This window comes from Morus notabilis, unplaced genomic scaffold (genome assembly GCF_000414095.1).
Source record: "Morus notabilis unplaced genomic scaffold, ASM41409v2 Scaffold81, whole genome shotgun sequence".
NCBI classification, from domain to species: Eukaryota; Viridiplantae; Streptophyta; class Magnoliopsida; order Rosales; family Moraceae; genus Morus; species Morus notabilis.
Genome location: NW_010357153.1, coordinates 29,515 through 55,792, shown reverse-complemented (window position 1 = coordinate 55,792; position 26,278 = coordinate 29,515). Strand labels below are relative to the sequence as shown.

The 26,278-nt window shown below is 34.2% G+C and overlaps 2 protein-coding genes across 2 annotated transcripts; one reads left to right on the top strand and one right to left on the bottom strand.

Annotated features, from left to right (window-relative positions):
* The first annotated feature begins 14,512 nt into the window (after nucleotides 1–14,512).
* On the top strand, nucleotides 14,513–16,040 carry LOC21399379 (auxin-responsive protein IAA4). The gene is made up of 4 exons (XM_010089457.2): nucleotides 14,513–14,907; nucleotides 15,034–15,242; nucleotides 15,351–15,450; nucleotides 15,671–16,040. Exons 1-4 carry the CDS (start codon nucleotides 14,681–14,683, stop codon nucleotides 15,744–15,746), a joined length of 612 nt encoding a protein of 203 aa, XP_010087759.1. The 5' UTR covers nucleotides 14,513–14,680; the 3' UTR covers nucleotides 15,747–16,040.
* Nucleotides 16,041–20,669: 4,629 nt separating this feature from the next.
* LOC21412488 (alpha-mannosidase I MNS4) lies at nucleotides 20,670–24,821 on the bottom strand. The gene is made up of 7 exons (XM_024167200.1): nucleotides 24,621–24,821; nucleotides 24,204–24,359; nucleotides 23,430–23,509; nucleotides 23,050–23,185; nucleotides 22,402–22,472; nucleotides 22,056–22,290; nucleotides 20,670–21,599 (listed from the first exon to the last, which is right to left on the bottom strand). The coding sequence occupies exons 1-7, from the start codon at nucleotides 24,819–24,821 to the stop codon at nucleotides 21,363–21,365; spliced, it is 1,116 nt and encodes a 371-aa protein (XP_024022968.1). The 3' UTR covers nucleotides 20,670–21,362.
* Nucleotides 24,822–26,278: the final 1,457 nt, after the last annotated feature.

Here is a 26,278-nt window from a genome sequence, read left to right as displayed (position 1 = left end):
CTCAATCACGAAAAGAAAGGGAAAAAAAAAAAAAAAATTACCACGATCATCAGTTTGAATCTTTACGAGATATATATATATATATATATATATTTGCCCCTACAACACACATGATGAATATTATACATGTCAACTGATAGCAGTTTCCAAACTATCCAACATCATTCATCCAAAAAGCTTTTTAGGGCATGGTGGTGACTTAGAGACAGGTCACATCTCCAATGGAAGGAAACATCCCCAATCCTAGCTGTGCCCTTGCCCTGTCAACGTCCCCCAACCTCCTCTCTGGGTTTTTCTTTATAATCTACCCCCCCTCTCTCTCTCTCTTTGATAATTATCGCCAATATATTTTCTCATAATTTTCTCCTAGCCACATATTTTCAACACGTACACTACACACACGCACAAAATATTACACATAATAAGATCTGGCAAACTGGATCACGATACGACAAAACGATTTAAAAACGATACGAATATCTCGAGTTAGAGTTAAGAAAAAAAAATACATACTAGATTTTGGTTTATCTAAAACTGATATGAAAAACACAAATTGTGTTCAGTTTAATTGCAAATTTAGAAGAAAAAAAAAACAAACAAAACACAATACGAACACGATGCGTGACACGAATTATCACCTTATTATATATTATACATAATATACATACATATATGTATATGTATAAACAGTACTCAAAAGGACTGCTTGAATAAAAACATGGCTTTTTCGATCTTCAGGAACTTAATGTGGGGGACCCAATCATCTCTGGTATAAGAATACAAGAAACCAATTTTTTGCTTTGAAATCCCAAACACGTCCCTATCCCAGTCAATCAGTACTATTTGTTTAGATAAAGGCTTTGGCAAAACCCATCTCTCTTATTAATTATACACTGCACTAACCTACATGTGCTGGGTGTTTAGGGTGGTCCTCAAATCCTAATCCTGCTTAATTAGTTGTGGTCAAATGGTCAAACCAATGCACATGACATTGTTGTAAAGGCCAAAATTGCCTAATGAGTAGCTTTTTTCTTATGTCTGCTTAGTATAAGACCTTTAAGATTTATACCCCACTACCAACTTATAACTAACATATTGAATATCACAATTCACAACTGGCTCTTAATCCATTACCAACCAAAAAAAAAAAAAAAAAGAAAAAATTCTGACTCTTAATCCATAAACCACACACTTCGTCGTATTTTTTTTTTCCCCCTTAGAGAAGTAAATCACAAGAGAGAATAACTGATATTGGATTTAAGTTTAGACATCCCGTATAAATTGTCTAGCTTATTGCATATAATAAATATGTTATCACGTATTTGTAGTTAATGTGTTACAATAACTATATACATAATAAAACATGTTTTTATTAATTATTTTTTGAGGCCTATGTATTAATTAATTATTTCCAAATTATATAGGCTGCTGCTGCGGCCTCTATATTTGAAGTCCCTATTTGACAAGCATTAGGCCAAATTCAAACTTGATCTATATTCTTACACTAATTTCCAAGGCAGGCATATAGTTTAATTACATATCCTATATGGTCGAATCTTGCATGCTTATAAATTATTAATGTTCCCTAATATTTTATACATATTATTTTTTGGCCCCAAATATAGAACTATTCAAGAATCTTCCCCGCAATAATAATATTCCTAATGTTGGTGGAATTAGGGACAATGGGATACCATTGTGGGGGCTGACCAGTACATAAAGTTCTTGGTGGGAATGTTTAGTTTAACATATTGCCTAAAAACCAGGCTGCCCCTTTTGCTTCATTATCTTTAATTTCTTCTAACTTACGCGGTTTCTATATATTAAACTATATTACTAAATTTCTTTTTTTTTTTTTTGAAAGAATAATATATCATCGGTTTAAAAGATATTGAAGTCAATCAATTTGATTTGTTTTTGTTTAGGTATAGCTTTGAAGAAGTGATATCATTCATGATGAAACGTAATGTAATCTTTGGTGAGTGATTGAGTCAATTTTACTGAAACCAAAGAGGATACTCAATGATCCGATAGTGGGTGACAAAATCCCTAATGCTTTTTTGAGGAAGATTATTTGAATAATTAATTGTAATATTGATTAAGTTACCGAAAAGAAATATTTGAAGAGAATTACTTTCTTATTGCTTTCAATTTACTTGCACATATAATTTAGACTATTTTGAAAGGAAAAAAAAAAAGAAAAAAGGCGTATATATACTGTAAATATTTGGTCTTTTCTTCCTTGATTTCTTTCTTCTTTTTTATTATTTTTGTCTTTCAAGATAAGGGAGAAAAAGTAGACAAACTTTGTGGAAGTAGAAACTTTAACAAGATTTTGAAAAGTAATAACAAGTTCAAAATTAGAACACTGTTTAGGGGTGCATTTATACGTATAAAAAGCTTTCAAATGCTCATGATTAGTGGATTTTTATAACTAAAGAAAATATTTTTAAAAAAAAAGTGGTTATATTAGTTTTTTGTGACCAAGAGGCAAGAATGATCTTGTCTAATTAAGCACATTTTGCCCAATAGATGCAAGATCAATCATATTACTTCAAAAAACAAACCATTAACTAACCTTTCAAAGGCTAAAAGAAATGCCCTTAAAAGATATAGGAAGAACTTGCAAATTAAGGTGATCCATAAATGATAAATATTCTCGTAAAGATCATATCCCGACTTTGAAATTCCAATATGTAAAAGAAGATATTAATTAAAGAAGAAAATCAAGCAGATTGTCAAAGAAAACTGATATCATATCGTCATAAGTGAAATGTAGATAGCTTAAGTATTCCCATATGTTCTTTCTTATGCTTCCATTCCCACATGCATATATGTAGCGAAAATATTCTTGTCAAGTATCTTTTTTGAAGAATATTTCTACGGTAGGTATTGAATAAAAGAAACCAGTAGTTCTCTGTTTCAACCGTTAGATATTAAAAACTCATTATTTTACATATTTTTTCGATTTAATAAATTTTTAATCAAATCGAATGGTCAAAAACAGACATGACCATTTCAAATGCTCATGATTAGTGGATTTTTATAACTAAAGAAAATATTTTTTAAAAAAAAGTGGTTATATTAGTTTTTTGTGACCAAGAGGCAAGAATGATCTTGTCTAATTAAGCGCATTTTGCCCAATAGATGCAAGATCAATCATATTACTTCAAAAAACAAACCATTAACTAACCTTTCAAAGGCTAATAGAAATGCCCTTAAAAGATATAGGAAGAACTTGCAAATTAAGGTGATCCATAAATGATAAATATTCTCGTAAAGATCATATCCCGACTTTGAAATTCCAATATGTAAAAGAAGATATTAATTAAAGAAGAAAATCAAGCAGATTGTCAAAGAAAACTGATATCATATCGTCATAAGTGAAATGTAGATAGCTTAAGTATTCCCATATGTTCTTTCTTATGCTTCCATTCCCACATGCATATATGTAGCGAAAATATTCTTGTCAAGTATCTTTTTTGAAGAATATTTCTACGGTAGGTATTGAATAAAAGAAACCAGTAGTTCTCTGTTTCAACCGTTAGATATTAAAAACTCATTATTTTACATATTTTTTCGATTTAATAAATTTTTAATCAAATCCAATGGTCAAAAACAGACATGACCATATCCAATGGCCAAAAACAGACATAACCATATCCAATGGTGAGTCCGACCCTCATTTGCATTCCATGCATGTCATAGTTATGTACGTAGCTTAGAGTCAAGTGGGGCTTTGTGACATGGGAACATGGATTTAACGTAATAGCCTAGGTAGCTCTTGTTGGAATTGGGATGTTACAATTAAGAATCTGCCTGTCCTAACTGATAGCCCATCTACAGTAGCTTGGGCCAATTTTGTAAGACTTTCAATAGCCCATTTAAAGATGTGTTTGAATTAAAAAGTATATAAATAAATAAAAAAAGAGAAAATTTAGGAATCTGTCGAATAATGCCGTTTTGAGGTTGATATATAATAATAATAATAAAAAAGTAAAACTATGACATTTTACACTTACTATAGCTGTTTACCTAAAAGTTTAAGTTATTTTATGATAAGGGTAGATTATATATTTTAAAGTTTAGAAATAGTTCGTCAATTTTAGTATCACGGATTAAAATGGTCAAAAATTAAAAGTTCACAAACTAATATGTAAAAATTAAAAGTTCATGAACTAAAATATCACAGTGTTCAAAAGTTAGGGACTAACAACGTCAATAACTCTTCTTTCTACTATATTGGATGAATGGCTTAATAGAGGATTGGTTTCTCTGTGGATGTCAAAATTGAAATGTGCTAAAGATCATCAATGCTAATTGCTCTCCCACTTTATTTTAAAAAAAAAAAAAAAAACAATTAAAAGGGAATATATGAATGAGAACTATTGATTTTTTTTTTTTCTGGTGCTTATTTATATTATCTGGGATTAATTTCATAGAATCCTTTAAACTATGTATCTTAATTCACCATGCCTTAAAACTTTTGAAAGGAATCATTTCCTTTAAAATGCTTCAAAGGTACGCATCTTGCCTAAATCTATGATCTATAATACCAATGAAATGATGACATGATACTAATTAAAATTTCATAAATGCCTTCAAACTATTGTTTTTAAGTTCACTTGTCTCTCATAATTTTATGTCTACTTATTCCCTGATTTATTTTATTTTAAGAAAAAATCAGTGGAAAGACAAAATCATTAGTTGGAGCCTTCAAGAGACATTTATGAAACTTTAGGAGTGTTTTGAACGACTTTATATTCACGGAATGAAATGAATCACTTTTAAAATTTAAGTAACATATTGAAGTGGCACACATATTTTAAGGAGTATTTATGAAATTTATTCTATTATCTATTGAGATGTAGAGTGAGAATAATCTAATTACCTTTATAGTGTATGAGTAAACACTTGAATGGATATCGTTATAATGATAATCTAACTGTAAATACATACTCTCTGTCTTCAAATATTATTGACACCTAGAATTTGAATTCTCTATTCCCACTCAATTCAAAAAACCAAAAAAGAAAAAACATGAATAAATGGAAAAATATAGAAACACTTTTTTGAGGGTAACATTGTCCTATACTTAATTAAACCCTTGGAATATTCTTAACGGATAATTATATTGCAATTACAGTTGCAGGAAACTTGTATTTACCGAGTGACTCTCATTCAAACTCAAGTGATCGTCAGGGTATATGTGAAGGTAAAATATCTTTTACAAATACATTTATTACTCATACATTTAAAAAAAATATATATATATATATATATAAATTCTACATTTTTAAGTACACGACTTATTAAAAATATCATTTTTGAAAAATTCTACCACTTGGTTAGTTCTAGTTTAAAAAGTAAAATTATATGGGTTAATGTTAAGGGGCAGAAACAAAAAATGACTCCATTTTAAGGAGTAATTTTAAAAATTTCCCTCTAAAAAACAGTGTGTGGGTAAACGAAAGATTTACTCACATAAAAATTTGTAGGTAAAAAATATGTAGGTAATCCTGCAGTTTCTGGTAGTATATAACTACGTGGTGAATCTTATTCGCATGCATTGATCAACTACAGTCATAACTGAAACCTTTATTCACAAATGACTCAAAGAAGTTAAGGTCCTCGATTAAAGTTGACCATATTTGCATATTTGTTTTGTACTTTTTTGCATATATATTGTACCATAGGCCTTCTTTTAATTAACGAGCACTTTCATGATTTATATGCATTAGCATATTTTTGCTTCATCAAACATTTTGTATTGCAAATTATGAAAAAGTTATAAAGATAAGTAGAGGTTAATGTACATACATAATCTCAAGTTAATCCTTAGAGATCATTAGCACTTTGAGAACAACTGACTCGGCCACTAAAATAGATCGAATTTCTATACGAGAATATTAGTCTTATCAACCTACTTAAATAATACGAATGTGTAAATATATTACATGTACGGAATTAAACGTACAAAAAGAAATGACTAATGAAATATTATGTATAAATATTGTAACTAGGACTCCAACACCACAAGTAAAATTTTAAACAGTTGTGAAAACTATCATTCTCCACCATCTCTGAAAAAAAAAAAAAACTATCAAAAACCATCAATATTCTTGGACGGCAAGACAAGAAAACCATCAATTTCTGTAACTCTGTTGCTACTACTACACTGGACAAACACACAAAGATATATATATATATATATATATATATAAAGGTGTGTGTATTGTATGACATAGTTTCATATGATAATATGAGCATCGAGATTCTACAGCAGAATCCGGTTCTAATCTTCTGATTTTTCGTAGGTTCCTTTGCCTGGGGGATGTGGGTCCCATATTCTCTTGATATTATTATTTCACAAACAGCCAACGAATGGTGTTGCGTGCGTCGACGTGGCCATAATCTCAGCTGCCACTTTTCTCTTCCCTTCTCGCTTTTTTAGTTATTTTTTATATTTTAGTTTTTTGGTTTTTTGCGAAATCAAAGAGAAGTTACTGGGCTGTTTCCATTAGGGCCGATGAGTTGCCGACAAAACCAGGCCTATGCTCCCAGATATCATGGGCTGGGCCCCATTCCCTCAAAGACTCTCTTGTGGCTTGAGAGTTTTGGGCCCCACAACTTTCCCCGTCATCCACATCATGGACACCACACGTGTTTAGCTGTCCATGATGCTTCCAAGTTCCTAATCTTTTTGTCCACAAAACCAGGTTGGAGTTTGTACCATGACCCGACCCATAAAACAGTTTTGATCCGATTTGGAGACAAAAGGAATCAAAAGTTCCTAACTCATTCTTACACGAAAAATTATTCCACAGGGCATAAAAATCTCGAACATTTCTATTTAACCCAGTCATAGCCCCACTAGACACAAACTATAATGAAGTTATGGTGGGATCTAACTAATTCATATTTTTCAAAAATCTCTTACTTGTAGTTAACTTTCTTGAATCATAACAAATTTCATCAAATTCTATTAAATTGTTAAACTTCTATTTTACAAAACAAATTAAAACTAAGGATTAATTTCAAAATTTTCCCATGAACTATAACCCTTGTAACACTTTGTCTTTCGAATTTTAAAAAATAACATTTGTTCCCCCCGATCTTTGTTCCGTTAACAAGTTTTATCCTTCTATTATAATGAGTGACGAAAATCGACACGTGTCAGGTACATGACCCATCTGATGAGGGTATTATCGTAAATTAACCTGCAACAACCCTAGGTTATTAAAAACATAATCCCTACTCTTTTTTTTTATTTTCATCTCAGTTTCTACACTCTTCTTTCTAAATGCATCCTTCAACTTCATAATTTCTTCATCCAAGCTATCAATTTTTTGGTTCAACTTGTCAAGTCTTTCGACTAATTCTAGAACCACATCTCTTGCACTGAAATTTAATTCTGGAACCAGCTCTCTTGCACGGAAATTTTCTCCAATATCAAGCCACTTTCTGAAACCACAGCCTCTCTCCTCTTCATTATGCATTCAATCATAAAATGAATGATTAATTTCAAAAATTCCCCCCAAACTAAAACAGAATCAACCCACAGCTCCAATCATACCCAAATTAACCAAATTCAACCCAAATATACAAAAGCTTTGTTGTCTAATGTTAAATGATTTACCTTATACCGAATGCAACCATAAAATTGTCTTCCCGGATTCTTCTTCGTGTGTGATGTCTTCACTACCGGATCCAACCCACATCGATATTGACTAGGACCTCAAATTTCTTCGTTTACCCATCCGCTGCCGCCACTATTTGTACGGCAGGAACTTGCCATGGATGAACGAGGGGAGGCAAAAAAAAGAAGCAAAATGGGAACGAAGATGGTGAATTTTTTCAATAAAAATGGAGAATTATCTTATTAGGAGGGTATAAGTGAATTACACTTTCAATTCTCACTAAATAAGTGACACATGGTAATTCCATCACTCATTGTAACGGAAGGATAAAATTGTTAACGGAACAAAGTTCAGGGGGAACGGATGTTACTTTTTAAAATTTGAATAGTAAAGTGTTACAAAGGTCATAATTCGGGAGAAATTTTTGAAATTAATCCTAAAACTAACCCAATTTTAGAGAGGAAAACTTAATCCTGCTTCACTACCTCAAGGTTTTGCTCAAATTCTCACAATGACAAAATGTACCACTTTTTTTTTCAATCCTTCTCTCCATGTGCATAGTACCAATTTATCATGGCCTACCAATGGAAAACCTAAAATGACCAAAGTTCTACATCCTTTAAGCTTCTTGATTTTTCTTTTGAACGAAATTAATTAGAGGGCTTGTGCATGGGACATAAATGTCACTTTAGTCATTTATTGAGATCAATATCAACCAAGCCAGCATCACTATAAATCTTTATTCCTCAGGCTTATATATAGACATATATGTGCGTATACACACGCACATGTACACATATATAAAACAGCATAATGTGAGAAAGACATTGTGAGGCTGGAGTGGGGTTGGGTTTGTTGTGGAACACAAATTTGTTGGTTCGATATTATTGAAAGATGTTGAAATGGAGGTGCAAAATGCAAGATGCAAAAATGGTTGGACCCCCAATTGCAAAAGTGGTCCAAAGCCAGAGATGATTGATCATGCAGAGAACTTAAGATTTATTGTAGAGGAAGTCCACGGATTTAAATGCTTGGAAAACTGACCCTCCTTCCAAATTCTGACACAAGTATTTTGTCTAGTGCTCTTTTAAAAAAAAAAAAAAAAAAAAAAAAAAAAAAAGAAGAAAGAAGAAGAATAAGGGTATTTTTTTCTAGTTCTCTTGAGAGTTTTCTCCTTTTTGGGTGGCTCTAAGGGGGACCATTAAAGACCAAAGCTTACTTGTATTTTGTCACTTTGTCTAGTCCTTAATTCTTAATTAAACCCCTCCACTAAGTTTAATTTGGGGCTAATCTCATTATCCCAACACTAATTTTCAAGACAAATGCTGACCCAGATGCTTAATGTCGGTTTTTTTTTTTTCTCTCTCTCTCTCTTTATTCTAGGTTCTTTGATTTGCTTTGCATTTTGGGATAAAGTGGTTTATGATCCTAAAGATAGGTGCACAAATTAGGTATTAGCACCGACTTTGCTACTTGAGCCAAATCAAGAAAAGTCCAGCCCATTACATCTGTATAAGGGCCTCATTGTCTGCATAATTTGCAGCCACAAACATGGGCAAGAATTTCTTAATGATAGAATCTGAATCATATATATGCTCTTTGATGCTAAGTTGTAGGATAGCAAATTTTGCTTTGTTGGGTAGAATATTTAGTCTTTCTAGGCCTAAAAGAATATTTGCCTGCTTTTTCATTGACAAAAAAGGAATATATTACTAAGACACGTTGATCAAGTTTTTCCTGTAACTAAGGCTTTGTTCATTTCACCGATTTGAGTTTTCAGTTTTAAATTTTTACAGTTAAAAGCTCTCAGAAAATGTCACATCTAATTTTTTCTGCTATAGTTAAAAGCCCTCATAAAATATCATATCTCAGCTCGAATTGAAAACTCGAATCTGCGAAGCGAACGATGGCTAAGTGAGGTCTTAAGTTATATTTACGTATTTAGACCAACAATGGAAGAGATAAAGACACAATAATTAGGTTATATATGATGCCAACAAAACAGAAGAAAAACCTGTAAAATTTAATCGTAACTCCAAAAATATCTTGAACTTTATATCAAATTTCACTATGGTCTTTAATGTTTAGAACGTCGCGAAATCGATCCTGATCTATTTGGTATGACAAAATTAGTCTTCTGTTACATCTGCTCTAAATTTTGGACGAAATAGATTATGTACCACCCATGTACTATTTAAGTGAGCATTTTAATGTCTTTCAAGGCAGGAACAACTTATTGAAGGATGATTTAGTATAGTGATATTCTTGGTACATTCTATCTCGTGAGGATGCTATGATTTTTTTCTCTAAATGCTATGTTCTAACGTCTTACAAATAGGGCTGGCAATCCGGATAGCGAGACGACGACATGACTCAAAACCAGCACAAAGTTAATGAGTTTAAGTTTACTATAAATGGATTTGGGTCATAATCGGGTTAACACGATTAATAAATGGGTTGGGTTATGGTTGACCTCCTAACACGAAGTGACACGAATTGTCACGATTAACTATATGTGTCATCTGCAATCTAATGATATGTGATATAACATGAAAGTTTATATATGACATATTAAATACGAATAATGTGAATTTTAATATTTGTAGGTAAAATCTTAAAAGAAAAGATAAATTGACTAATAAACAAATTAAACCCGTCTTGGCCGTATTAAATAAGTCATTATTATATTAGTTAATATTAATTTAAACACGTTATATGGATTGACACAATTAACATGATTAATAAATATGTCGTATTTGGGTTGACACTTTTGATGCGTTTAATAAACAGGCCGTGTTTGGGTTAATGTTTTCTGAAATGATTAATAAATAAGTTGACACGAACAAGACCCACTAACATGAATTGCCACCTTTACGTACAAAGCCGCTTCAATAATCCAATTGCGCACCACGTACAATTTAGGTGTTGTTTTCGTCTTTTTTTTTCTTTCACAAATAGCTAATGAAAACACTAATTTTGTCACTAAAAGATAGATTAGGGTTAGTTTTAGAACTTTGTAAGCGTCATGAAAGTAAAATTTCGTGTAGAATCCAATGGTAGTTATTGAGATTAACCCTATTAATAAAGTTCACCCATGATCACCACCACACGTACGTACCACACGATTTTCTTGGATACCAAACATGAACTGGAATCTTTGTACGAAGACATAGCTAGTCAAACAGTAGTGCTTGGTCAAACATTTGCCAACTATATATTTTTGAAATTTTCAAAAAATAAAATAAAAAAATTATCTCATAATCTCCATACATAGACGAGTCATTTTGTACCAAATCTTAGTTGTGCATGCATCTCTATCTGTCTTCCTTTGAGCTCATTTGGACTGAATCTTGCCAAGCTTCAAGTTTTAGCACCACAAGTGGAAACATCAAGACTTGAATGCGTATCTATTTTTGCTGGCCTTTCGACGGTCAAATACCACAAATTTCAGCTAACTTTGCGTGGATTTTATCCACGTTGCTTTCACCCTGTTTGATCCAGCAATAATGACAAGAACCCGAAATAGCCAACATAGGTGAAACAGATCATTGAACATATAATATTCCGTACGATAAGTTGTTTGGGTCCTTTATGATGTAAAACTACTTATAATTAATTTCCAAAATCTGCCAAAGCCCGGAGATTGAGAACCTCACACCATCAATTCATCTAATTGTTTGGAGTACACTAAAACCGTGTTCAGTTTTTCATCCCAAGGCCGCACAACGGGATTAATAGTACCCTCATGTCTCCGCTTAGCACCATTTTCAAACAATACTGAGACCACAAGTAAAACATAAATATATGATTTGTCTGTGCTCTCATTAACAATCTCTGAAGGTCGATGCACGTCAAATATACATAATCTTATAATTTCGTAAGTTTAAGTGGGGATGTCGAGAATAAAATATCGATAGTAGAGAAAATCATGAAATGATTGTTCGTTGCAGCTATGCTGCCACCACTGATGACAAGACTTAAGAATGCCTCGTTCGTTTCGCTTATTCGAGTTTAGACTTCGAGTTTTGCTACAGTAAAAAGCTCTCACAAACAGTCACATCTAACTTTTTTACTACAGTAAAAAAACTCTTACATAAAATCACATCTCAACTCGAATCAGCAAAATAAACGAGCATAATTCTCAGCTTGTTCTAAAGCCCTAGAACTCTTCTGTGACCTTTTTCTTTTTTTTTTTTTTTTCTTTTTTCTTATTTGTTTTTCTGCTAAGGGGTATGTTTTAACCCTTTTTATATTAGGTGTAACATTTCCCAAGTGTTCTCTTAATGAAGGTATGATACTCGTGTGCTTAGGTACTATCAAGAATAACAATATCTTATTATAGCAATTATACAAATATTCAACCAAGCGTTAAGTTGATTAAAATATCCTATCGTCGTTTTTAATTTTTCCCAAGAAATTTTTTTTTACCCCTATATGTGCATGTATCATATATATGATGAGCAACATCATGCATGCACTAAAACATAATGATGATGATGATGATAATTGTTGACCTACTTTTTAATGCGCACGGGTGCCGCAGGAATGGACCCCAAATGTCAATGAATTTGTAGATTGCACAGCTTAGAATGACTGTTATATATGCATGATGGTTCAGACCATTGGACATGGTGGGACTCTGCCCGTGAGGGCACACAAGTAGGCATTTCCATGTTATTGTGCCCTAAGAAAGTCTCAATATAATCGTTTATCCTTTTTTTATTATTATTATTTTTGCTTTTTTGCTAATGCTAGCTACATATAAAGCTAAATTTTGAGCCAAAAATTACTGTTCATATAGTTTCTCCTTCAACCTTTTCCATTATCTCTCTCTCTGTTTTTCTTTTTCTTCCCCAGTAGATCCTCACTGTATATAGTGGAAAGACTAGGGTTTTGTTAAATAGACAGTAATGCGGCAGTAATTGACTCGTTAGGGTATAATTGACTAAATTAATAAACAAATGTTTTGTATAATTAGATTAGGAAATTGACCGGTCAACTGTTAGGTTACTTAGTATCCAAAATAACGTAATGACTATTAGTCTCAAAGAATATATGTAAATCGATCAAAGAAAATGTAAAAGTGTTAATTCTCTAAATATATAGCTAGTAGCTCTAGAATGGATTTAGGAATCATTGGTTTTTTACTTCATTTTTTTTTTTTTTTGGTTTTAATTGTGTTTCTTATTTTGTTTTCGTACTTAATGTATACTTTACAGAATAGAATCTGAGAAAAGACCATTCACGAATTTGATTCCAACATGTTGATGTTCATACTGTTTAGCTATAGAGGGCTACTTGCGAAAGAAGGAAAAAAGTTGCACAATTGCATGTTTATCACGGATCTCTATCTCGGCCATAGAAAGACTGTAAATGTTCGTCTGAAATCGAGAAAGAAACAAAGTAATTGAGAGAAAACAAGCACAATGAATCTAATTCTAACTAAAAGAAGCACATTCTTCTCCAATACACCTATCCCCCTGCAAGTTCAAAAAAAAAAAAAAATAATATATATATATATTAATGCACGTCTTTAAGGGTTAACGAAAAGCCATTAAAACTATTAAGATACGTGTCAAAGGATCAAAATTCAATGATTCTCCTACCAACAGAAAGCTAAATGTAAATACACACACACACACACACACACACACACACACATATACATACATATACACACACTCAACTAAGAAGTTTTTAGCTTCAAACAAGTGGTATATTGATAAAGCCGAATCATGTACGTTGCAGGGTTTGAAAAAGAAAATACTTTATTTGGACACGATTTTAAGCTGTAAGTTAAATAAATCATATCATTTTTTTAAGAAAAATATGATGATGAAATTTAATTGAACTTGGTGGTCTATAACTTTGTTCTATGATCAATAGCATATTTTTCATATTTTATCATAGCATTCTCTATTAACAAGGTACATAATAGAACTTTTCAACATGGATTATTGAAAAGTAATATATTGACTTTTTTTTTATATATATAAGAATGGAAGTATATTAGCTTATTCAAAGCGAAAAGAGGAACTATGGTGAAGTGTTCTTATTGTAAAGAAGTATATTTTTGTTTTCATTCCCAAGTTACAAAAAAATGAAATCAAATAGTCAAGTATATAGGTGATCTCCTCATAGAAATTGTCAAACAACTTGCTTTCTGCAGAATGCAGATATTCAGATTGAATAGCACGTCACTCATGTAATTTTGAACTAAAAATTAGAAAATATATGTGCACAAAAAATTAAAAAAAAATTAAAAAAATCTGGGATTCAGGGTGCTTGACCATATGTACACATGCCCTAACACATGGTCATGTACCCCACAATGCCAAAATATGTCATATATTTTTTAAAATAAAATAAAATAAAAAACCAATTCTAAAGGTATTTCAAAAAAAAAAAAAAAAAAAAAAATCTGCACCAAATTGAGTCCCCACATGACCATGCCTTGCCCATACCCAACGCCCAATGTGGGACCCAATTTTCACATGGGCATGCTTAGAGCCAAGGGTGGTGATTTGCTCCCCACGAAGCCCCAGAAGTGATCAGGGCCGTCCAATCAAGTCTTCCATATGGGCGGCTGAGCTTGTCCCATTCTTGTCCCCCATTGAGAGAGGCAAGTCGCCTCAAAGGTGCTGCTATTGCAGCCGACACCTGAGCTTGCCTTTGTCCATAATTCATGCATTCCCTTTGAAATAACAACAAGAAGAAGATAGAATATAACACTTAACAACTCATAAACCCCTCTTTATTATAATATATCACCCACCATTTATTTTATATATATATATATATACACACACACATATATTTACATATATATATAAATATATATAACTATAAAATACAAACCTTGCATTCCCACCTTCCCAACACAACGCTTATTATAAGAAACTTTCAAGAACCTGCCTTGTTATTATATTTACAAAAAGCACCAATCTTGAACAAGAAACAAGAAGAAGAAGAAGAAGAAGAAGTTTTGTTTGTTCACTACACATATTATCTTTTGGAGTGAATTATCTGAAGAGGAAGAAATGGAAAGTGGAATGGCTTATGAGAAAGATGATCTGATGATCAACCTCAAGGCAACGGAGCTGAGATTGGGTTTGCCAGGAACAGAAGAAGAAACCAACGAGGATCATCATCAAGACCAATCATCACTTTCTTCTTCAGCTCTCAAAAACAGAAAACGACATTCTCCGGAGATCACTAGAGAAGAGAAATCTGATCATGACGGAGAAGAAACTGCTCCTCCTGCCAAGTAAGTGCATATACAACGTATATAATACACACACACACATACATATATATATATAAGTTTTCATAATATATGTGATATATATATAGTGATATTAATTGTATATATGCATGTGTATGATTATGGCAGAGCACAGATTGTGGGGTGGCCACCAATCAGGTCATACAGGAAGAACAGCCTTCAGCAGATGAAGAAAAGTGAGGCTGCTGAGATTTCTGGGATGTTTGTCAAAGTCAGCATGGATGGAGCTCCTTATCTTAGAAAGATTGATCTTAGGGTTTACAAAAACTACCCTGAGCTTTTAAAGGCCTTGGAAAACATGTTCAAGTTCACAGTTGGTATGTATATTTATACATATATACATATTGTATATATATATTAATTAATCACCCTTTTTTTGTTTATCAATACTGATTATGTTTTTTTGCCTTGTTTTCTTTTAATAGGTGAGTATTCTGAGAGAGAAGGCTATAAGGGATCTGACTATGTGCCAACTTATGAGGACAAAGATGGTGACTGGATGCTTGTTGGAGATGTTCCATGGGAGTAAGTTATCTTATCTCTATTTTTCTTATCTCTTAGAGAAATACGTCGATAAGATACAATTTTGAATCGCCAGATCATATGTCGATGTGATAAATTAACAGAATTTGATAAAAATCTAGCGGTTTAAAACTGTGTCGTGACCTTATCAAAGAATTATCCAGTGTCTTATCAATTGTTTAATTTCATGTGCTTATAATCTTTTGTTTCATGTTTGTTTCAGTATGTTCATGTCATCATGCAAGAGACTAAGAATCATGAGAGAATCAGAAGCAAGAGGCTTGGGCTGGGGTGTATGAAAACCACCCCACAAAAAGCAAAGGGAAACCCAAAAGAGCAGGAGATCAAGAAAAACATAATTTTTTTGTTTTTTGGGTGGTCAAAGAGAAAAATATCATTTCATAGCTTGGGTTCTCCAAGAGAAGGAAAAAAAAAAAAAAAAGAAAAGGGGGGACTAAAATGTGTAGACAAAAAGCAGGGAAAAAGTCTTAGTGATGTTACAGCTTCTTTTAAGGGGGTAAAAAGTTTGACGAGTAAAAGATGTGTTGTTATTTGCACATGATCAAGTGATGAAAATCAAGATCTTGTTTCCAGTCATGATCCTATCAAACGGATGGAAATTGCATAAGATCACACACCCTTTGAAACGGGATTGTATAAAAAGGAATTAAAAGAGAGAGAGAGAGAGAGAGAGAGAGAGAGAGAGAGTGTGTGAGAAAAAGAGAGAGAGAGGGAGAGAGAGAGAGAGAGAGGAAAATAACAATATTTCATTTTTCAAGTTTTTGGACGTGTATCTTTGTTGTGCAATTGTAATCGTATATACCAAACTATGCTTTTAAAGAATTAAGTTAGTAAAATGAGTTTTGTCTATATCTGTTCTGTACTAGTTGTTGTTGTTGTTTTTTTTTTTTTTTTTTCCTCACGAGCTAAGTTAGCATTGATGTGATATTGGTTGAGAAAAAAGATTGTAAAGTTCATGTTGAAACATTCAAGATCTGGATGTTGATAGCAAAATCATTAAAAAGGCTTGAGAAAAACGCTTATTAAGCCGTCTTTGTCTTAAGCTCCGCGAGAGAGAGAGAGAGAGAGAGAGAGAGAGAGAGAGAGAGAGAGAGAGAGAGATTATTATAAATCACTCTCAATCATATTAATTATCATATAGAGATCTTAAATTACAAGTTAACCAATTTTCCTCAGGAACTTTATTAATCTACCTTTCACTTTGGAGAACCTCCACCCGGGGTGATAACCACATTTGGTTTTAATAACAAAGGAAATTAAGGAATTATAAGAGGAAAAAAAAATTGTTTCACCAGAGCACTGCAATAATGTTGATTTTGACCATATTCCGTATATGATGGATCTAAGAAAAATTATTATTATTCTTAGGAATTGTTATGTATAATTAATTTAGTGTTGTCTTGGGTACCGCCCGACATTATAACATGTAGAAGTAGTAGGTGTAGTGAAATACATTTATTATATACAACAATGACGTTATACAGATGTAATACTGATATGAGATAAATGTTTATTTTACAATTTAAGTTAAGAACTTAAATTATACATGTGAGAGAAAAATATTATAGTAAAAAAGTTAAATTTAACCTTTTGTGAGAGAAAACACAATAACAATAGAACTTGAGTTGTGAAAAGAATAAGGCAAATTTTTTAGACTCAAATCTTTATAACATTGTTGTTATGCATATTAAATGCTACTGTTACATATAAATATCATGTTATACCTTTAACTTCTATTTGTAATAATATAAGATCGTGGACTAAAAATTTGCCGAAGAGAGGGCTAAAGTGCAAAAAACTAATAAAAGATAACTGAATAACATTTTTGAAAGCTCTTGTTTGTTTATCCCTTAGTACAGAAAGTGATGAACTTATCAGTATGTATGTTCATAAAACGTGAACTTCAAGTTCAAGAGTTGGATTGGTGATTTTCCTGCTCAGTTTTTTGAAGTCTTCAAACTTGTGAAAGATAAACGTCTTTTTTCCATTCTTAGATGCTTCCTTTAACACAACATATAAGCAAGAAAAGTTAATAATATTGGAAATAGTGAATTCACCAGAAAAATGCACATGAGAGAGAAAGTTGTTTCAAGAGTGTTGTGGTCACCATTTCATTGTTACATGTGCTTGGAGAACAATATTGTTAACTTGCTTTTGTTATTCGTTTTTATTCTAATTGTACTAACTTGGCCGATTTCCTTTTAACATTTTTTAGGATATGCTTAGCTATAATTAATACACAAGTTGGCACGTTAATGGCTGTCAATACCATTAAATCTAATTCTTTTTTTCTTGTAAAATCTCATCGAGAAATGAGGAAATTTTTGGGACTTTGTAAACATTTATTTGACTAATATTCTATACGCAAAAGGTAACAAGTTGCTAACCCTACAGTCCCAAACAAAGCAAATTGCAAATCTGACCACTATTTGTTCCTAAGTACATAGGATTCAATTTATCTTTATCGATGTACTACAAATTATATTTTAATGTAACACTTTCAATGCTCCTTATTTACTCTTTTATTTCTTCACAGAAAATGAATAGAAATATTAGTGCCCATGTGATTAAAAAATGCAATTAAATTCATGAGTTTCCAATTATTAAACAACCTATTGCTTAACCACAACAGAAGTTGGAAAATCTGCCTCCTTTATATCATAATCAAATATTGACACTATCTTCTCTTTTCCCATATGTCTTTTGGTGTGACAAATAAAGAAAAGTTCAAGAAACAAGATCTGACATGATTCCGCGACTTGACTCTAGTGAGTCTTTCTTCATTGACTTGTCGCCTGTCGGTATGAGAAAATGGTAGTCTCTACTGCTTTGTGAAATAATGTCTTCTGGAATATAATATCCGTTTAGTCTGAGCTTTAATAATTTAGAAATCTTTATGGTAGAGAATGCTGTTTCACTCCACCCATAAGAATTGTTGTTTTTAACTATTAATTTTTAATTACTAGATTAGTTTTTTAACAGTTAGATTTGTATATATTAAAGCATGTTTTTAGAACAGAAATTATTCGGAGGACCTGATATTCATAACTAACTATGATGATCTTCCTACTAATAGAATGTGGGTTCCATACAATTTTACATCTTGTGATTGTCACTATTGGTGATGAACTGCAATGCGCACTCAATAATGGTGATTATTTTTCGGTCACTAATTTGGTGAATCTGATGACAATACAATTGGAAAACCTCAATGGGGTTGGTCTAAACCTTTATGTTGACTAAGGGACAAATGCTATCTAATTCAACATTAAACCGATAGAATGTTCCAGCAATAGTAGCGCGACAAGTCATATGCGACGGACCAAAACCATACTTCATGACAGAGGAGAAATCACAACCATGATCATATGTTGCTGAAACCTAATTCAGCAAAATCAGGTGGAGACTTGGCATCTAGCCATACCACTCGTTGCAAAATGGTAAGGTGTTTCCTGAGCAGGTAACACCGCATGTTGGTGGTGGTCCTTGGGTGTCCTTGGAAATGCTCTGGCAGTTTACCCATTAGCACCACAACAGTAGTTAGGAGGTCTTCTTTCATAGCAAAAGTCAGCACTACAAGATCACCAATCGTGAAAATCGGTTGTTCATCGGTTGGTAAAGTCTCTTAGCGGCAAACCAAAATCTTAAAAAAGTTGAGATTTTAGTCGCACATTAATTCGGTTTACTATGTAAAACTAATTAGAACAAGTTGCTAAGCACTACTTTGAGATGCACAAGTAGTTTTACAAGATAATGGGGGATCTTATATTCTTTATCCATGTGAGTACAAGATCTTGAGATAGTGACACAAATCTATACGGATGTAACAGAATATTAACCAGTTTTGTGGGTCCCACTAACTTGGGATTTGGTAAAGAGATCAAGATACGATATACTAATCAAATCTCTAAGGAATCAAACTTAAGCTTGATGGCCCAAGACTTGTACAATGTGATTAGGTGATGACAACTAATGTAGCTGCTACATAATCTCATAACTCACTTTGTCAAGCTTAAGGTATGAATCTAACAGTTTTGAAAATAAGAAATATTGAGTGCGTTTGGAACTCGTTCTAAAATGATTTTATTTTTTGCATGAAAATGAAAATAAAAACATTTTCAATCTCAAACATAAATCATTTTTGAAAATGCGTTTGGTAGTTTTATCAAGAGATTGTTTTCAGTATAAAAAAACTCATTAATGTGTCTCTCTGCTCGTGAGACGAGAAAACGAAAATAAAAAATGAAAAACGACTAAAAGTCGTTTTTCATTTCTCTCTCATTTTATACTAAATCAAAAAATCGTTTTCATTTCTTTTTTTGTCTTTAATTGTGACAAACGCCGATTTAGAATCGTTTTCATTTTTTCGTTCTCAAAAAACGTGAAAAATAAAAATAAGAACAATTTCGAACACTGCAATTATTTAACTCCTAGCATTCAACTAGCTTCGTTGGATAAAGAAATGTTATATTGTGCTTGTACAGAACATGGATATAAGTGTAAGGTAGTTCAATTGATAGTGTTCTCTAGACTGTCTTATGGCACTAACAAATCTGACATCCAATCTTGTATTCACTGGATTGATATTACTTCCTACGTCAAAAACTACACAAAGAATTGCGATTAAGATTTAGGTTCGGACAGTTTGAACAGAAATTCAAATTTTTTATAAGCACAAACGTTGTGGATAAAATAGTTAAATCCGTAAAACAAATGGGTTCTAAGTTCTTTGAATTTCATTGATCTTGTGTTGTCGTAATGTTAACATGTGTGGCATGCCGTTATTGTTCCCAAAATTTCTCTTGTTTTCTGTACAACTCACGACTCATCCTTGTCAAATCCACAGCCACACAAAACTACAATACAAATGGAATGTATTTACATCCCGAATCTCAGCCGCTAGATGAGGCTTAAAAAAGATCTCACCGACAAAACTTTTTAGCTTTTCTCGAAGGAAGTTGACAGATTTTTCCAATGGCTCAAATTGTTGGTTTTTTTTTTTTTTTTCCCATCATCCAATAACTGAAAAACAGGGGATGTATTGCAGAATAACATCTTTGAAAGTCAGAAAGACCCAAATGATTTGTTTTTTGTAGCTCGGAAATCAGTGTAGTTGTGAAACCGTTTATCTGACTATGATACTTGCATCACCGAAGGACCAGTATATGATAAATCAAAGTAATTGAGGTAACCATGCCCACCAATTCAAAAAAAAAAAGAACAATGTTCTTTCTCATAGTTTGGGAAATCAAGAGATATACTCAATCTCTTCAATCGATAGGCTTTTTACCAACAAAATAAATCAGAGATGAATCCATCTGGCTTGTTTCAGCTAAAGCATTTCTGTCTCAGCTTTTGGTTATATCTATCAATGTAAGGGCAGTAACTTAAATGAAAAAAATGGAAAAGTTAAATGTTAATCGTCACTTTGGGATGTTCTGCAGGTATCTTCGAAGGTATCTCTAAGATGACAACCTCACTTTCCATCTCTGAAAAAGGGGAAAAATGTGTAAATGCATGCTGCTGAAGTATGCCAGAGCTACAAGGGTAACCGAATGTCGGGAATGTGGGGCGGTAAATCTAGCAAGATGTCAGTCAGACTCAGACCCTTGCCTTTCCCCTTTTTATTTCCACACTCATTCAATCTTGAATTGTTCAAACCAATGATCAAAAATTACATTTCCAAAGCGAACATCACCTACTTTTTAGGCGATCAGTCCACGGCCAAGACCGGTGTAAAATCAGACCCTTCTGTAATCACCTTTATTTGTCAATGATATTGTGGCAGAAGAATTTAGACAGCGTTAGAAGGCCTGAAATCCAGATGATTGCTTAGTTTCCTTTCAACCATTCTTGGAAAATTTGACAACGTTTAGCAAACATAGATGCCTTTGTCATTCTTGAGGGAGGCCACTCTTTGGTCCTCTCTCATCCAAGTCCTGAAAACTGTCATGATATTTCTGGTTCCTGGACAGTAAATAATCAGAATTTTGATCAGGAACAACGATAGAAGAAAGGCTCCGAGCAACAGTTTGTTCTCTCTCGTTTGTAGGCACATTCTTTTGTGTATCTGCCGAGGTCACATATGTTATGCCAAATTTTTGTCCATGATATAGTCCCGGGCAATAACCCTGCCAGGCAGACAAGATATTTTCTATTAGCCAAAAAAATCAATCATTTAATACTGCACATGGATTTGGGAAATCCTTTTGTCCTTTCAATGCATGAGAAGTTTCATTCACAAAAACGAAGTACAACCTGTACACTAAATAAGCCCAGAAAATGACTAAACACAACCTTACTTTATGGCGAAATAAAGCAAACAACCACAACTATCCTGATTCTTCTCTGATCACTGAACACAGCCCCACTTTTATTTACATCTCCATAATTTTATCACTTATCCAATTCCTTTAAAAGTATCCTCATCTGTTTAGATCAGTATTTTACCGAGTGGTGCATGGAAGTTGGAACATCAAAAGATAGTTAATTCTAAGACTATTCGAGTCCCTAAATATACTAAAGTTGATAAGAACCGCTTTTCTAAATCTTGAAAACGACGAGAAGGGGAAAGAAAAAGTACCGACCTTTATAAAACCTGATATGGGAATTGAATCAGAGAAACTACTTTCTGATTGCAATCCACCGTGAGCCCAGCTTCCAAATGACCTACTGTCATTGGTTTCTTGAAGATGGCTTCCATGACGTTCCTGTTTAACAGCACCACTTCTACAATAGGCCCCAAAATAAGAACAATGTTCACGCACTAGAGATATTTGTGGGGTTAACGGCAGTATGTGGCCTTCAGTGCTAAAGATGTACCTGTAAAGAGAATTACAGCAGCAAAGAGTGAAAAAAAAAAAAAAAGGGTTAGCTCATCTTCATCAAATAAACTCTCCATCAAGCATAAAGGTTAGAGCAAAAAGAACATACTTGTAAGGCCCATTTTCAACGAGGTTATCAGGACCAACGGCCAAATCAAAGAGAAGCCACAGATATTTCACCTAAATTCAGTGACTCGTTAATGACATGAGTGTAGAATGTAAAAGATGGAGCATAAACTAGAAATTTAAAAACATGGACCATCTTTAGGAAGGGCGGTAAAGATGATGTTTACTAACATCCCTTGATGCCAGAGATATTAAGAGAACAAGAATTCTCTTTTGAGGCCCTAAATTAAAATTTACTGCGCAATTTAATGTTGTCCCATAGTAGGACCTTTCTGCGACCAGCAGTAAACACTAAGGTATGTCACAGGAAGTAAGCTTAAAAAGTAAGTTTGACTAGCCTCATAATTCTTGAAATCATTGAAATCCACCAAAAGAAAGAACTTCCGAACCATCATAATCATAGTTTTCCATCTTCCAAAAATCTTATTCATCATTGTACGAAGCATATTATAAAGGAAGAACTTGACACGAACATCTAAGGAAGATATTTATTTGTTCTCCTAGGTCTCCCCGCCAAGACACTTGAGAGATTTGCTCAACTAGTAAATTCAAAGAAAAAGTAGCCACAAAGAGAAATCATAATAATAAATATGTCAAATGAAAGATTGACTGGTTCGTATAAAGTTCTTACAGTTTCCGCTAGGAAAAAGCTCTCCATGTGGTCTTCTTGCTTGTGAAACTCTACATCTGATATGTGACAATATCCGCAAGGACATCGCGCACTGTATTGCAAGCTGGCCACCATGTCCCGCCCCACATCAAGATATCTACAAAGAAGGTAATGCCTTGTTATATATAACATGCAATCTACAATAGTTACCCAAAATAACGCTCCAAAATCTCTTGGCCTCATTAGGCTTGTGTGTGAAAAAAAATGGAAAAAGAGAGAATATAGTCATATCCAACAGAATGACACATGGTCAAATGCCTCCATGAGAAAAGGGACAAAAACGTAAAAATAGTGCAAATCAAAGACCAGTGATTAGTAATTAGAAGTGATGCTGCACTAACCTGGGATCTCTAGTAGCTTTATAGAGCCAATAAGTGCTCTCAATTAACTCTGGACGCAACGGATAGCTCTTTTGCCCATACTGAAAATAAATAAGACGAAAAGATTAAAGCGGAATTATTGCTATAATAACCTGAAAGCAGTTATCTACTGGTTATGAGACTATCATTCACCAATAAGGAACATAACTTTTGGAAAAAAAAAAATCAAGAATAGCAAAAAGAAAGGACAGAGTATTGGCCGTCAAAATTGAGCAAAGTTTATTTGTATTACTAAGATTTAATGCACAGGGCCATTCTTTTGAATGTTAAGCTAGTAATTGAGTTTTGCATGAAATCTTAAACGTAGCAAAAAGCTCATACACCATAAAAGATTAGTCACTAGAGCTGAGTGATGGCTGTGATAGATCCTAGGAAGTTTCAATGTCAATCGGTAGGAAAGATAGAGAAAAGATGGAAATTGAGTGAGATTTTATTGATATTCGTAGAATAATACAAATGGAATGTGGAACTTCGAGGGTCCACAACCTCCCCACTTGGAATTAGCTCCAAGATTTTCCCAAATAGAAACTAAACTTTTTCCTCTTCTCTCTGTTCCCCCCCATCATCCCTTTTATTCACTTTTCTTCCTCTCACTAACTAGAAACTAACAAGCTTTGAAGCAATCTTTCCTAACAAGCTTTTGAAACAATCTTTCCTAACAAGCTTTCTAATTCTTCTTATTCTTTCTAATGTATACCTGCCTACCCCCCCCCCCCCCAAAAAAAAAATTGTCACATTGTCCTCAAGGTGGAAGACTGGAAACTGCTGCTGAATGACATCAAAGAGCTCCCAAGAAGCTTCGAAGTCCGGTAAATGACGCCATTTAATGAGAACCTCCAAGTGCCCCGTGGATGGAGAATAGTGAGCATCCACAACCTGCTCTGGTTCCACCTACAAAGTAAAATCCTCATAAAGAAGTGGGGGAAGGGATTGAGAAATCTCGGTAGGACCAATAGCCTTCTTCAACCGAGAGACAGGGAAGACATGATGAAGTTTAGCATCAGGAGGGAGTTGCAAACGATAAGCCACTGAACCAACACGGGCGACGACAGAAAAAGGGCCATAATACCGGAGTGAAAGTTTTTCATTAACAACCCTGGCGAGCGAACGATGACAGTATGGCTACAACTTCAAATAGACTGTATCACCCACCTCAAAGGACAAACCCTGACGTTTTGTATTGGCATGCGCCCACATGGAATGCTGAGCACGGCTCAAGTAATCCTTCAACTCAACCAACAGGGCATCCCAAGCACACAACTGCTGGTCCAAATCAGAAGTTGCCATGGAACCCGGAACATACGGAACTAATGGAGGGGGATCCCGCCCATAAAGAGCCTTGAAAGGAGTCATAGCAGCAGAGACATGAAAGCTGGTATTATACCAAAACTCAACCCAAGTGAGGTGGTGAAACCATTGCAAAACCACAAACAACGGAGTGCCAGACACAAAACAACACAAATAAGCCTTCAAACATTGATTGACAACCTCGGTTTAACCATCCGATTGTGGATGATAGGATGCACTGCGACATAAAGAAGTCCCATGTAACTTGAAAAGCTCGGTCCAAAAGTGGTTAAGAAAGATACGATCTCGGTCCGAGATAATACTCCGCGGAAACCCATTAAGGCGGACAACCTCCCTAACAAAGAGAGTAGCCACCGACTTGGCAGAGAAAGGACGCTTGAGGCCCAAGAAGTGCGCATACTTGCTAAGGCGGTCAACCACCACCAATATTGAATCGTAACCCTCCGCTTTAGGAAGTCCTATGAAGTCCATGGAGATGTCTTCCCAAACGCGATCGGGAATAGGGATTGGCTGCAATAAGCCCCCAAGAGATAGAGTAGACGACTTGTTTTGTTGGCAAACAACACAAGCCACCACAAAAGCATCCACATCACAACGCATCCCCTTCCAAAAGAATTCCCGAGCCAACCGCTTGTATGTTTTAAGGGTCCCTGAATGTCCACCAATTTTACTGCCATGGAACTCAAGTAACAAAGTGGAACTAAGCAGAGAATGTTGCGAAAGAACCAAACGCCCTTTGAAAAGGAGTTGTTCGTAATGCAGTGTGTAACCCTTCCAAGATGCAGCCCTGCGAACCAACTCAACCCTGATTTTAGCAAGGTGCGGATCCGCCAATACCTGTTGGTGTAAGTCAGCAATATCAAGGACCACTGGTGAAGTCAGCACCATCAATTCGAGTCCAGTGTGTTGCCGAGGAAGACGCCAGCCTTGTTCTCAACCCCCGGTTTATATTGAATTTCAAAGTCATAACTCAACAACTGGCATAACCACTTTTGGTGCTCCGCACTTACTAAACATTGTTCCAGCGGGAATTTCAAATTTTTCTGATCAGTACGCACCACAAAACGCCGTCCAAGTAAATAGTGGGGCCATTTCTGGACATCCAACACTATGGCCATAAGTTCTCTTTCATAAACGGACTTCGTGCGAGCTCGAAAAGAGAGAACTTGACTGAAGTAAGTGCTAGGCTGCTGGTTTTGCATCAACACCGCGGCAATGCCGAATCCCGACGCATCTGATTCCACGACAAAAGGTTGAGTAAAATCTGGTAAGGCGAGCACAGGTACCTGAGTCATGGCACGCTTCAACTGTTGAAAGGCAAATTCAGCTTCAGCATTCCAATGGAAACAGTCTCGCTTCAGTTTCTGCGTCAGTGGCCAAGATATGTGGCCATACCCCTCCACAAAGCGACGGTAATAGCCAGTAAGGCCCGATGAAGTTTAGCATCAGGAGGGAGTTGCAAACGATAAGCCACTGAACCAACACGGGCGACGACAGAAAAA